Source organism: Vicugna pacos, chromosome 33 (genome assembly GCF_048564905.1).
Source record: "Vicugna pacos chromosome 33, VicPac4, whole genome shotgun sequence".
Classification (NCBI taxonomy): domain Eukaryota; kingdom Metazoa; phylum Chordata; class Mammalia; order Artiodactyla; family Camelidae; genus Vicugna; species Vicugna pacos.
This window is the reverse complement of record NC_133019.1, coordinates 8,139,286-8,154,333: the sequence shown is the minus strand read 5'-3', so window position 1 is coordinate 8,154,333 and position 15,048 is coordinate 8,139,286. Positions and strand designations below refer to the sequence as shown.

General features: G+C 46.9%; 1 protein-coding gene across 1 annotated transcript; it reads right to left on the bottom strand.

Annotated features, from left to right (window-relative positions):
* Positions 1-7,672: 7,672 nt before the first annotated feature.
* Positions 7,673-11,581, bottom strand: BSX (brain specific homeobox). The gene is made up of 3 exons (XM_006209816.3): positions 11,159-11,581; positions 8,995-9,191; positions 7,673-7,952 (listed from the first exon to the last, which is right to left on the bottom strand). Exons 1-3 carry the CDS (start codon positions 11,418-11,420, stop codon positions 7,713-7,715), a joined length of 699 nt encoding a protein of 232 aa, XP_006209878.1. The 5' UTR covers positions 11,421-11,581; the 3' UTR covers positions 7,673-7,712.
* Positions 11,582-15,048: the final 3,467 nt, after the last annotated feature.

The following is a 15,048-nucleotide window of genomic DNA, read 5'->3' as shown; positions in this document are numbered from 1 at the left end:
GGCCTTGTTATCGGGGCAAAATGCAGATGCGTCCATGTGTCACAAAACACTTAATGTCTTAATTGATCACCTCCCAATTCTCCCTGTCCTGTTTGTGTCACTCTCTTTAGAAGCGTGTGTGTGTGCATGTGTGTCTGTGGCTCTGTCTTGCTTTCTCTGTTTATCTTTCTTGTTTCTCTATCCAGAGAATTAGGGATCTAGGCTTTTAATTAATTTGAGACCAAGGAGAATGAAAAAAAATAAATTCCCTCACCTTGAAATTTCCAAGAATATCCTGTAAAACTATTCAGGACCTTTCACAGACAAAGATTCTTAAGGACCAACTCTAACTTCCAATGCTCTCAAATAGGTAGATCCCAAGCCATGGGTACTGCATCACCAAACTGAAGAAGGGCGGGCTGGTCTGTGCTTTGGCAATGAAGTCAGCCTTTTAACCTGTTCTAATGATAATGCAATTCTCCTGCACTTGACAGATTCAGTTACATAAGAGAAACATCAAGGTAAAAGAGCACCACCTCCATCACTCACTGTAAAAGCCAGAATAAATTACGAGACTTCTGGATAAACAGGGTAGACTGAACACACACACGCACTTACGCACAACTATTTCACCTCTTTGGCAAGCCCCCGCTAAAATCGCAGTAATGGATTTTTTAAAGGCATAAATATCTCGGAACAGGGATAATGGGAGAAGGGACAACAGTAACAAAATTTTAAAAACTGGAAAGCAGGGGAATAAGTTGTAAAATAATAATAATTGACAGACTCCAAAAATGCTAAATCCTAACCTAGCAAAAGGGGAAACCCAAGAATCTGATTTACCCTACAGAATACCCAAAACCCTCAGGAACTGATGGTGTCAGTGACCTCTGGAGGTGAGGAAAAGAGGGTGAGGGGGGCTCAGTGAAGGATGACTACCCCTCCATCTCCCCAGTAAAAGGTTAAAGGTTGCTCTACCCTCTGTAGAAGGTAGGACAGCATCTCGGGGGTGAGGGACCACTGGCTGTTAGCAGGCACAGTACCAAGAACAGAGCCAGTGGTGAGCACATGGCTTCTAAACACAAAGCCTCTGGTCTTCCTCTGCCACTCGGCTTCCAGAATACTGGGCCTTCACCCTACGAGCTATAAATTCTGACTTCAGATTCTCCCGCTGAAGAACTCAGTTCTACAGGAAAGCTCACAGTCAGCAGGTCCCACTGGGTATTTAGTTTCCTACTAGCTTTTTGTTTCTCATGCTTAAATATGAGCAGAAAACCAAGGATCTCCAAACATCTGAAGATATATGGGATATCATTAAAAAAGAGAAGGAGGAGGATACAGAAATTAAAAGAGATCTTGGGAATTAAAAATATGATAGAAGAGGGGAGAGCAACAGCTCACTGGTAGAGCACATGCTTAGCATGCACAAGGTCCTGGGGGGAAAAAAAGAAAGAAAGAAAGAAACATGACAGCAGAAATTAAAAATTCAAGGGTTATAGAGTAATATTGAGAATTTTTTCCAGAAAGCAGAGCAAAAAGGCAAAAATACAGAAAATAGGACAGAAAGGAAAAAATTTAGAGGATAAATCCAAGAGGTTGAAAAAAATTCAAATAACAAGAGTTCCTTAAAGAACAAACATAGAAAAAGAGGAATAGAAATCAAATAATTTCAGAAATTTCCCCACAACTGAAAAATGAGTTTTCAGATTGAAAGGGCCTACTGAGTATCCAGAACAGTATGTGAAACAGACCTGCAGCCCAGGCACAAAACTGTAAAACTTCAGTTCACTGGCTACAGAAAGAACCCTACAAGCTTCCAAAAAGGAAACAAATGAAGAGATCAACAATATACATAAAGAATCAAGAATCAAAACAAAAAAAAGTTTTGCTGTATACCTGAAACTAACACAACACTGTAAATCAACCATATTTAATTAAATAATCAAAATGGCATTAGACTTCATAGCAACAATTAGAAGCTAAAAATCACTTGAATGGTGCCCTCAAAATTATTCAAAAATGATTTCTAACTTGGAATTCCATAGTTAGCCAAAATACTAATACAGCATGAAAGTAGAATAATGATATTTTTACACAAGAATGAGCTCAAAACATTGACCTTCCACACACCAGTCAGGAAACTATAGGAATATGTGCTCCACCAAAATGAGAGGGTAAACCAAGAAAGAGGAAGATAGAGGAAACAAGAGTAAAATCAAAGGAACTCCCCGGATGATGGGGACAAGGGACGGATTGACACAGAATCCACAGTGGAGCAGACCAGGGGCTCTAGGAGAGATTTGTTCAGGAAAATGAAATGTTAAGAAACGTGAACACTGGGGAAGGGGTTGAGACAACTGGTGAAGAGTTTGGAGTTAAATTGGAGACAAGTACATTAAAAATTAAGAATAATAAAATGTCTTAACTCCAAGAGGAAGAAAAGTCTTGCAGAAAAAGAAAAGTAATCACAGTTGATTACCCAGCTTAGCTAAGGATTATATATAATATCATAGTAATGCTCTACCCTATTTATAGGGTCCTTTTCTCATTTTTCAGATGCCAAGTAAGAGAAGAAATGTAATCATTAGCAAAAGTAAGATTAGGATTGAAGTCCCTAAACCATGTAGCCAGAGGTCATGATGCCAAATCCGATGTGGCTGCGCAATACTATAAAAAGTAATAAGAGAAAGCTCATAGAATTTTATAAATGAAATCACGGAGGGAAAGTTATCTGGTGTATACGTGAGGAATTCTGAGACGGAAGGAGAAATGCATCTTGGTGGGGGTGGGGTTCAAATCAGAAAAGAAAACAGAGAATCTGACTGAAGAAAAAATGAAATGAGAGTCATTTCAAATCTTCACCTTTCTCCTAAATGTTAATTGGAATTACCTCTGACCTCTGCATGTATTAATGCTGTGACTCACCAGGTTAATAGTCTAAATGATGCTGGGCAAGTCAGTCTCTGACTCTCAGTTGCTTTGTCTGTAATTAAAGGAGATTAGGCCAAAAGTTTTAGAATAAGAAAGAGTGGAGATTTGAAAGAGTTTAGACATCATCTAGCTCATCCTGCTGGATACATGAGCCTCTTCTAAAACATCCCAGCAAGTGGTGACACAACCTTGGCTTGAATGAAAACAAGGCGAAAGGACGCAGTACCTCCTCAGAATGCCAATTTAATAAAGTTTCAGACTGCTCTTAATTTTCCATAAATCAATCTAAGACTTTACTAGATAACTTCCAAACTTTTTTTAAGATTTTACACCCAAAATTGCTATGCAAAATCCTCTCCTCCACAGAACACAATGACCATAACCCCGCTGCTGCTTTTATCACAATATGAGTTAGTGGTACGGTATGATCGTTAAAATTGGCTTCTGGTCTTAATTTTACCACTGTTTATTTGACATTGGTCAGACACTCATTACATCTGGATCTAAACATCTTCATTTATAAAATGAAGGGCTTAGATTTTGTCAAATGTCTCTTCTAACACTGATAATTCCTTCCTGACTATATCTTTGTCCTTAATTCAGTGGACTATCACTTTGGTTTCACTTACTTTCTAGAATGAGATTTAGGGACTTCTTAAATGAATAAAGGAATTGCTTTTCCTTCTTTTTCTTGTTTCTGTTAACTCTTCTAATTGTGATAGCTCTCTTTATATAAATCAGAGTGTATGAAGTAAAATCTTATTCTTAGTGAGATGAAAAATGATTATAGTAAGTCATAACTTCTACAATACAAACTTAAGGATAAGAAAGAACTCTTATCTCCCACTGATGGAGAAATCCATTATAGAGCATCTTTAATGTTTTGTCTTCCAGCTTCTGATTAAACTTTCCTAGTAAAAGGTACTTAGTGTTTTGTGGACTTAGCCTGTTCTATTGATGGACAAAATGGTACCTAGCCTATACAAGGTATTTAAATGTTCTTCCAGTACCTGCTTCCCTGGAACCACCCAATGGTTCTGGTTCTGCCCTCTAGCGGGGAAGACTAGATATACCCTCCCGATACTGAATAGCTCTGCAAGCATTGAAATTCAACTACCACAGCCAATCTCCTCTCCTAACCTTCCCTAAAGCTTTGCTTCTCCAAGCTAAAAAGCGCACACTCCTGTTTGTTGTTGTTTCCCATACCTTCTACCATCTAGGTTTCTGTTTTCATTCCTGGATGAATTTTAGCTTGTCAATATCCTCTTTAGAATGTAACACCAAGAATATAACATAAAATATTTCAATTATTATTTTTGCACACACACTGGGCCCGATTCAAGAAGACCATGGAGTCACTGCTTCAACTAAATAAGTTTATTGCATGATTCTCTTAGCACCAGAAAGCATTCTGCTTGCTCTGCGCCTTCACACCTCTTCATTTCTAGTTATCAACCCATTGACAAGAGGCAGTCCTCTATCTACTTGAAGTGGTGTCATGGATTCCAATTAATCATTTCTTAGTGCCACTGTCGGCTAATACTGGGCTGAATGGTGTGTTGTTGATTTCTTGTGTTCTTATGTCATGTGACTAGAAATGTTAGCAAGACTCCCTCTCTCTGAGAAGCTATGAAATGAAGTCCATCAGAAGCAGCATTGAGAACAAATACAGACCAAATTATTTACTACATTTGGGATTACGTGTAGGATGACATACCCACTTGGCTATTTTAAGATGTTTTTGCCCCTTCAGAATCAGACCTATGTATGTCTTTCTTTAATATAGCATAATGACTGTAGTTGTCAGATCTTCACCACCAAGTGAAACCGAGTTGAAGCAAAAGCCTGGGTAATTCAGACAAAATACCCTTTCAGTATACGGAGGCTTTGATCAGTATTGAAGGCCAAAAACAAAAAGTGCTATCATGTTACATTAAATTGAGACTAAATTGTGTCTATCCTCTACTATCATCCCTAACTCGCTGTGTATAAAAAAAGAAAAGGAAAGGAAAAAAACTAGGAGAACTTTGCTGTTGAATTGCTTGCCACCAATTTCAGGGAATACTGCCTGATGAGAAAACAGGGCCACAGTCAGTGTGGCTGGTGCCACAGGTCTGAGCTCTTCCCTTCCCAACTGATCTACCCAGGAATACTCACAGAGGGAGACCAGGATGTGGCAGAATGAGCGTCTTCCCATGTTTGATGCTCCTGAATGAAAGATACAGCCATTCCCTGAGCTCCAGGATTCATTCTGCCTCCAATCAGGCAGAACTGTGTTTATGCTAACAGTGTTTCCTACTTACCTGTCTCTTCAAGACAAAACGTCCTAAAATGTACTAATCTGCTCCTCTTAGACCCAGAATAAGCCCTGCCATCTTCTTGTGAGACAAGAGAAGAAAGAAGTGCCTGGTGCCTTTGGGTTTGTGCTAACCATCAAATTCAATTTTTTTTTAAATTTCCCCACAAACACAGTATTTCTACCCACTTCAAAGATCCTCCCCAAAATGCCTTTTCTGGGATTAGAAGTTGAAATTTTCCCTTCTGTAATAGTATCTACTTTCCCTTCTAGGTTACCAGGATCATTCTGATTCACAAATCACTTTCTTTCTATAACCAAGTCTTTTGTAAAGCATTTGCCAAAAATCAGTACTGTCATCTGAACAGGGAGAGAGAGGAGAAATCTGAACCTAGAACGGCTTTTATAGCACATCTACATGATCTAAATAAATGAGAAATATGTCTTTACAAAGTGTTAAAAGCAAAATGCCAACCAATGCGTTATTACGGGGAGGGGAGTGTTTTGGGCAAAGTAGTGAACAAGGAGTCAGAAGAGATATTTTCTGCTCTACTTTGGCTGTTAGCTAGTCCTGATTTCATGGTTAAATCCTTCAGTCTTGCCAAGCCTCAATTTCTGTATCTATGAAGGGAAAAGTAATCCTTGCCATGACTCACAAGATTGCTGATGGATAAAGAGCACTTTGGAAAATCCAAACAGTGTACAATGCTTGTGTTTTTAAAGCAATAGCTTTGCCTCCTTAATGATGCAGATTGGATAAAGGTCTCACTCTGACACCTATCTTTGCTTAAGGTAATGTTTCGCCAACAAGCCTACTGGGGGGGGAAATGCGTGCTGCTACATTCACAGAATCATAGAACTCAGATCCAGAAAGATCTTGAGGATTCATCCTCTAATTAGAGAAATACGGAACCAAAAAGTGTTGGTAAATGTAACCCAAGCTCGCACCGCTGTAGTTTATACAATTATTATTAACCATTAAAACCCAACAGTCCGGACTCTACCTAGCCACACACACTTTTCCAGCCTTCTAGGCTTTTACCTAAATACACAACCAGAGCAAAAAGAAGATCGGAAGCGGAGGTCGCCTCTGGCACGGCTGCTGTATTTGATAAGTGTACTGGGTATGTAGCGTCACACAATCCGTTAGCATAATTTCAAATTCCTAATATCAAGAGACCTCTGTCCCTTCAGCATTTCAGAGTCAAAAAAAAATACTGTAAGCAGAGTCCTTTTCCACGCAGGTGGAACTCAAAACTGTTAAATGATTAAAAACAGAAAAACCGGGTGGGGGAGACGGGAATCAGTTAAGGAAAGGTTTTTTAGCCCTGTTCATTCCTTCCAAGGACAGGAAACTGCCCAGGGCGGAGGGAGAGGGCAGGCCCGTAGGAGGTCGCGGTAACAAACAATTCCCGGAAACTCATGTTGGTTCCCGGTTTTGCCCGGCGAGCCCTTTATTATCTACAGAGAGTGCAAACCCGGGAAAGAATGGGGGACCTCCCAGGGGAAAGGGAGAGGGGCAACGCGCAGGGCCAGACTCCTGCCCCACCGCGTCGGTCCCCAAACAGGTGCCCTCCCGGAAGGGGTTGCGTATTCCCCTTTCGGCTTCATCGTGCTAAAACTCCGCGTTCCCTAAAATGCAATGAAAATGAGCATTTCCACACACAACCCGAGGAACACTCGAAAAACACTTTGAAAATGTCAGTAGCCGGTGAGACGTGGAAGTGTTGCGGGACAGACGCCCAACAAGGTCGAGAAGCAGAAATCGCTCGATGGCGTTTTCTCTGCGCAAGTTTCTCGCCGCGCGCGTGCACCGCTCCGCAGGGGGCCGGGGTGGGGTGGGGAACAAGGGTAAAGAGCGCGGGTGCCTGGGGGGCCACAAGCTCAGAAAGGGTTCCTGGGTGCAGAACCGCGAGCTCTTGAGCGGAACGGCGTCAGGCGAGGACGGAAGCGCCTCCCTGAGAAGGAGGGAGTCGCCTTAGTGTTAGTTACGGATGGGGGTGGGGGGCCGAGTGGGAGGTTAGTGGCGAGCAGCGCGCGAGTCTGTCCCGGCGTGGACGTGTTAGGTTAGGTTGGGGCTCGTCCCGGATCCCCGCAGAGCCGAGGGCCCAGACACCCGGTCCCTTACCTGCAGCCAGTCGGTCTGCCTAAGGATCCGGTGGAGAGGCCGCGGAGCCTGGAAAACGGAGCGGGGGCAGGTGGCTGAAGGGTGAGGGCCGAGAGGTCTGCGGTCGACCTTGGCGGGGAAGAGGCTCACCACCGAATTATGGAGCCGAGAGCCCAAACTCCAGCTTGCGCCGCTGAAGGCGCGGGGAACAAGCGAACCAGGCGCGCACGCACCCGGGCAGGGACGCGGCGGGCGGAAGGTTGGGGGAGGAGCGTGGAGGCCGGGCCGCGCGGGCCCCGCACGGGTTGGAGGGTTGACAGGTGTGTTGTGTTTGTCTTCCCGGAGCTGATCTCCCAGGCCCGCCCCGCGGCCTCCTCCCCGCCTCCCCAGCCCCGCGTCTCAGAGCGCGTGCGGCCCTGAGCCCAGCTCCCCCTCGTCCCCAATGTCCACTTCGTCCTCCGGCTCGGTCAGCACGAAGGGGCCAGCGGGCAGGCCCAGCCGAGCCTCGGCGGGTGCGGCCTCTAGGCCGCGGGGGCTGCCCTCCGGGCTCTCTGGCCCATCAGGCGCTTTGGGCTCGTCTTGACTTTTCCTCAGCTGTTTTTTATGCTTCATCCGCCGGTTCTGAAACCACGTTTTCACCTGATTTCGGGAAGAAAAAAAAAATCACGTCATTCCTTCAGATCCATAGTTACTGCGCTAAGATCTGCGCGGTTGCTGCAGAAGAAAATAGACTAATAGATGGCAACCCACCGACAAATTATCCAGGAGCTGTGACAGTCTCACCCTTAGGTTACATCACACCTGAGCTGCTCACAGGTTATCGTCTTAGCTTGAATGACAACCAAACATCCTAAGGCTCTTATAAGTAACTGTCCCGAAATAACGGTGAGGATCAAAATGATGTCGTTAGTAAATACTAACACTGATATTAATTAGGATTACTAAGTGCTGCGTGAATGAGTTCCTCTGACGGTGACATCTACACACCTGGTCCAGCAAGACTCCTGGACTGGAAGAGGAGACTCAGACTTGCTGGTTCTTATCATAGGGAAAATCACTGGGGCCTGGGAGAGCTATGAACACACAGCAAGTTGAATTTCCAGGTACAGAGAATAATAAGGGGGGGGCGGGCGGGAGAGTGAAGCAAGGGGTTTTGAGGCTACAGGTGAATAGTATCTGAAGAAAATGAAAAGAGTCCTTTCACTCGGGACAGCGCAATGGGAAGGAGGCTTCAATTAGTATGTGTGTGTGTTGTGGAGGAGGTGGCTATGAGGACTTGCAGCTGTGAAAGAGATTAAATTAAGAAGAAAAAAATCTTGGGTGGGCTTCTCTCAGGCCAAGAGCCCTCTGGCCTCTTACCAACTTACGTCTGACCCGGGTTACTGTCATGATGGGAAAGAGGTGGAGGAGACACAGACATGGCAGCTCTCAAACAGGGAGCGATGATCAGTCACTAGAGGAGTTTTCCCGCCACGTCCAGAACCCGCTTGAGAGATTTTGCTTTGCTAACTCTGACACAAGATTGGAGGTGTCTGTACTTTGACTATGGCTCTTTGGGAAAGCGTAGAATAAAGGGGAGCAGGGTCATTCCGCTCAAGAACTCCGCAGCGGGTGCAGAGGTATTAGGAGTGGAGGGGAGAGGAGCGAGCAGAGATGGGGCTCTCTCTCTCCGCCGGCCCACCTGCGTCTCCGACAGGCTGAGGGCCGTGGCCAGCTCCACCCGCTCCGGCGTGGACAGGTAGCGCTGGATCTCGAATCTCTTCTCCAGGCCGGAGAGCTGCGAGTCCGAGAAAACAGTGCGAGCTTTGCGGCGGCGGCAGTGCTTCCCCGGCAGCTCGGTGTGCTGGGGGTGCGGGAACAGCGCCGGGACCGGCACGCCTGCGGAGAGAAGAGCCGCCGAATGGGCAGAGCCGGATCTCCCGCGAGCGACCTCGGCTCCACTCCCCACTCTAGTCCCCTGCCCTCTCCGCCTCTGCCTCCACCAGTCCCCGCCTCGCCCCAAAGCGCTTCTCCTAGGAATCGCAGAGATGGGGGAAATCGCAATAGCGCTTGGAGATCTCTACCAGGAAGACCATCTAGAAATATAAACAATAAACAGTACAAAGGAGAAGAAGATTATAAAATAGATCTGGAGATCTTAAAAAATGTCTTCTTGGAAAAACTTCCACAGAGTCCTCGGCTGCGCGCCTCCCGAAGTTTTCTTGCAAACGTCGAAAGGTCCAGTAGCTTCCTTCTCCCCACTATCTCCCCCGTCCTTTCAGACCCCTGATGACAACCAGTGATGCTCTGGGGCTGGTAGAAACGTGAATGTGATCTGCCTCCCCACCGCACCTAAAAAACTCCTTTCTCTTTCCCCAGCCGCCTCCATTCTCCCGCCTGCAGCCAAGGGGAACAGAGCAACGCTCGCTTACCCAGAGAGGCTCATGAGCGAGAACGGAGGGCAATTCCCGCCTCGAACGTTTCCTTACCAGTTTCGGGGTCGCGCTGGGACCCCTAGCTCTCTAATCTGGTCCTTATTCTTTTTCTCATTCTTTCCATCCGATTCTGAGCAGAAGGATTGAAGCGCTCCCCTCCTCCCCCGCCCGCCAGGTCGTGGGAGACTTCTCGGCTCTTTCCTGACCCTCGCAGGCTTTACGGTATGAGACGCACCTAGCAGGCAAACCGCCCCAAACATCAGTACCGGCTGACCCGGGGGACCAAAACCAGAAAACAAGAAGTTCCGGTATCTCGGACCTTGGCCACTACTATTTGCGGGGTACACGGGTGCAGTCCAAAAGAGACTGTTTCTGGCCGGAGGTCAAGCCAACGCTGGCAGGCGGACTGAGACGCAGGCTTTATAGCTGCCCTTCCAACCCAGTGCCCCAAAGTCTGGGTTTTACCGCTTCAGCTTTTGTCGTGGATTCCAGGGCCCACATTTCACAACTGTCTCGTGTCTTTCCAGCCCCCGCCCCTACCAGTGTTGTTTTCCCGGCTGTGCTCTGCTTCTGGGCTCAACGAACGAGATTCTATTCTGGCCTGACTGAAGATGTCGGAAAAGACAGCATGAATGTGGCCTTTCAGAGAGGGGGCAGAAAAAAAAAAAACTGGGTATTTCCCCATATCTCCCTGTCCCACCCAGACTTTGCGGCTGCCGGCTCCTTGCCATGCCTAGGAAATCAAAATACTTTGGATCCAGGCTCCAGAGACACCAGCAACTGGGGCAGAAGAGGGCAGCCCAGCCCAAGATTGTGAGTTAAATGCTAGATGTTGGGAGTGAGGAGGATTAAAAAGCAGTCGAGTCTCTCCCTCTTTTTTTTCTTACCTTTTCGCCCTTATTCAGGCCAGCCCAAACCTTCAGTGCTCAGAACATTCCAAACCCTCCTTCACTTCTAAGCCTCTGCTGTATTGGCAAATGCTCAGCGCCTGAGAGAGCTGGCCCCACTGGGGTGTTTGCAGCTTCTGCGCTGGAAAGTTGAGTTCGCTTCCGTGGGGTAAGATAGTCAGGGGTCTCCCTCGGAGTGGGAGAGGCAGAGATGGGGACTGAGAGATAGACCAAAGTGGCCAGTATGACCAAGAGAAAAGAAACTGCACACTGCCCATCAAAATTATCTCCAAAACCAACCGTCACCTCTTGTTTAGGAACGTTTCCTCAGTTATGAAAAGTGTGGAGTGACCACGAGTAACTACCATGGATTGGCCTCATGGGAGTTCCCTGTGTTCTCAGCCATATCCCCAACCTTCCCCTTAGGGAAGAAGGCGGTCAAGCCGGGCCTAGCCAGCTCTAGCCTTTCCTCGGCTCCATGACAGGGTCTGTGCTGGAAGACCTGCTCTCTCGCTCCCCGAACCTTGAGACCCCTGTTACTTACCCGAGGTGGTGAGGAAATAAGGGTGGTGGTGGTCTCCCTTATGTAGAGGGTGATGGGGGTGAGGAGCCAGGAGGGTAGGTGTGGGCATGAGAGGGTAGCTGTAATCTAGCAGAGGCACCCGAGAGGCCAGAGAGCTGGCGAAATGGTCGGGGGCCACCTCCCTTAGCGGCTTGGGCTTGTGCAGCAGGATGTCCTCGATGAAAAAGGACGTGGGCCTCTGAGAAGACGCCGGGTGTAGAGGGGAGGTGAAGTTGAGATTCATCTTGAACCGAGCGCCTGCCACAGGGCGAGGGCCCGGGACCAAGTGTAGGAAGTAAGCAGCGTCTCGGCACGCCTGGTCGAGAGCCAGCCACTCTCGAGGCTCGGATCCCCGATGCTCTCTCCTCTGCCTGGGCTACCCCAGCGCTGGGGAGGCGAGAAGACAAGCTCCTGGGTAGATCGGGTCTACGTGTAGAATTGGCAGCTTGGCGAGGGGAGCCGGGAGAGCCAATGGCAAGGCTGCCAGAGGCGGAGGGGAGGGTGCGGTGGGCGCGGGGCGGGGCGGGGCGGGGAGCTGTCCGCGGTGCTGAACACGACCGGCCAGGCCTGAGGAGAGCGGAGCCGAGCGGAGCGGAGCGGGTTCTTGCTCCTACCAGGTTTCTCCCCCTCAGTTCTGCCCCGCCACTGCAGAAGCTGCCTGACTCCCTCCCGTTTTCAAAGAAAGCCAAAGAGAACAAGTCTCTACCACCGGGGAAACTCCTCTTTAGAGAGCAAAAGTCTTTTAAAGGGCCCCAAAGCAATAGGGATAAGGCACTTATTTCAGTATTGGGATTTTAAAACTTTAGAGAAACGATAGCAGGAGGCAAAGAGGAAAAGTGAGGAGACAGCCCGTATCTGCTAGGCCCAATTTAAGTTGATGGCTGAGGGATGACTGGACTGTTGAGGTAAATAAATAAAATGATGATGATCATAACATTCCTTACCTCAGTTAGAGGGTGGTGTGAGGAAAGTTATATCTGTATTAGCCAAGCGATTTGGTCTGTGTAAGTATGTTCATAGCTACCTCTTAATGCCAGTCTCCACCTTCTCTCAAATTTCCATTACTTCCTCCTCATTCCTCTCACACAGCTGTTATTTCTGCTGTACTACCCCTTCCAATCCTAGCCCCCCAAAACAACTGTGCTGTGTTTTTCCCATTCCCTTTTGCAGCCTTTCTTTTCATTTTTCCTCCCTCCCAATCTTTTGTGTATTTTTCTGTTTGTCTTTTTCTAATCTGTCACATTTATTTCCCTGGAGTCAATTTGCTAAAATTAAGGTGATCATCTACAGCACAGCAGGGGTAATTTCAGCTCACATCTCCGAAAATTGCTCTAATTATTGATGTTAAACTCAGGGAAATTAAAAGAAGCCACTTCTCTTCCATCTCCCCATTTTTAAGCTCTAATTTGTTGAAATCTAGTCATCATCACAATTCCAGTCACTACTGCTAATAGTAAAAGTGTTTTAATAGAGACTGAGTCCTCACAACCCATGCTATTAGATAATTAGAGGAGGTGTTAGAAAGCCAAGTGCTAATCCTTGGGCGCACGGGCAGGATTTCCATCTGATATAGCAGGTAGAACAAATTAATTACCAGAATCAATTAGGCCCCAAACTACAGAGCTCCAAGAAGTGGGAGCGTTGTATTCCATACGGATGAACTGGTAAATGGTAAATAAATGAGGAGAGTGAGAAGAAGGAGGAAGAAGGGGGCAATGACTTTAAAATAAGATCTTGGCAAGTAAGCATCTAAATGAAGTCAGAACTCTATGTCCTGGAGTCTGGAATGTGATCTTTTTAAAGTTTATAATGGTAAGAACTGAAGACCGAAAAGCAGACAGCCATGGAGAGGGAACATTGCAGACTTTCAGGAGTAGTTCCTTGGTCCTTAGCCCTGGTCCGATCATCTCCTGCAGAACTAAAAGGAAGACCAAAGTGACTTGTGAGGAGGTGCTGGGGGTGGCTGTCTACACTTTGCCAACATCCACCCTGTTCTGTCAAGTGGAGACGGAGGCATCCTGTCTCCTAAGACCCTAAAGGCTGAGTAGCTATTGAGAGTGTGGCAGGTATACAACCAGATGTGGCCCCTGTAAAGAGCCTTGCCTTGCCAGTGTGCACCTTCACTCCATCCCTTCAGGGCACAGATTTGCACTTGGCCTTGGAGGTGGGATTTCAGCTTCACTCTGAGGCAGGGACTAACTTCTGCCTCAGAAACAAAAATAACAAGACTACTGAAAGTCCCTTGGGAGCAGGGGCAGTAAAACGACGACTTTGGGCAGCGATGACCCTTGAGCCAAGGCACTGCAAACCCTTTCTCAGAATTCAGCCTTACAAATCTCGCAGTGTTCGCAGGGTCCAAGGAAGGAAGGGAAGGCGCGGGACAGACCTCCTGCTCAGTCCTTCCCCTTCCCCTTATTTCATATAATTTCATTTCATATTCCCTGCTCTCCCTCAAAGCTAAGGCTATCTCCCCAGGCCCTGCTCACTGTCCAAGACGTGAGGGAGGACGGGCCGACTCCCCACTCTCCTCTTTTTCTACTTCTGCTCACACTGGACCCGCCTGCCCGAGAGCTGAGAGCCACCAAGGGAGACCTGAAGGCATTTTCCTAGGGAGGACAGCTCTCCTGCCTCTGCCTCGGCCCCACTGGGAACCTAGGAAGTGAGAGACGGAGGGAGGAACCTGAACCACTCTGGGAAGGGTAGGACCTCCAGGACTGCAGGATCTTTCCTTCCTCTCTCCCTTTCAGCGATGCTGGGAAACAAATCTCCATGACTGAGAGAGTGAGACCAGCCTTCTGCACCAAAGAAAGCCCCTGGGGGCAAGGAGGGCATAACAGGAAATCAGAAGTGGAGGCGGAGACAGGGATTCCTCAGTCCCACCCTTTTCCACCTAGGAGACCCCCTTCTCCAAGGGCGCTCAGATAATCCCAGCTGGGGCTTTCCAAGGGGACTGTGGGGCCAGAAGGGCAGGCAGTGCAGGCAGGGCTTGTCTTGGAGAAGTTCCTTTCTGGTCGGCCTTACTTTCCTCTTAGAGTAATGGCCCAGACCTGCAGGGAAATCAAGAGGCCAAGAAAGCTGGGAAGTTTCTTTGTAATGCTGGGACTCTGAAACAGAACCACAAGAAACCTCCTGGGTTACCAGAACCCAGTCCCTACCTTACCCTCAGGGATCAGGCCTGGCCCATCCCACTTCTCTTGTAGGATGAAGGAGGCCCCCAAGGTGTCCAGCCCATCTCCTGAGATTCAGTTCCAGTAACTCTCAGGGTAGAAGGAAGAGGCATTCCAAAGCCAACAGGCCTCCTTCTCCCCTCCACTCCTGCCAGCCCAGGGAAGGAGTAAATGTTATGTTTTTATTTAGTTTGTAAACAATTTGCCCCTTAAAAGCAGAGATATTTCATTGCCTGGATTGTCTCTAAAGTCTAGACCAGCGATGTCCAATGAAAATATAATGCAAGCCACATAAGTAATTTAAAAATTTCTACTAGTCACATTAAAAAAGTAGGAAGAAATGGGGGAAGGTATAGCTCAAGTGGCAGAGCACATGCTTACTATGGACAATGTCCTGAGTTCAATCCCCAGTACCCCCTCTAAAAATAAACAAATAAGTATATCTAATTTCCTCCCTCTCAAAATTAAAAAATAAATTAATTAATAATTTTTAAAAAGTAGGGAGAAACAAGTAAAATAGTATTTCATTTAACCCCAATATTTCCAATGTTCAACATGTAATCAATATAAACATCATTGAGACTTTTTGCATTTCTTTTTTTTTATACTAAATCTCCAAAATACAGTGTGCATTTTATACTTACTCACATCTCAGTTCGGACTAGCCATATTTCAGGTGCGCAATAGCCACACATGGCTGTGGTT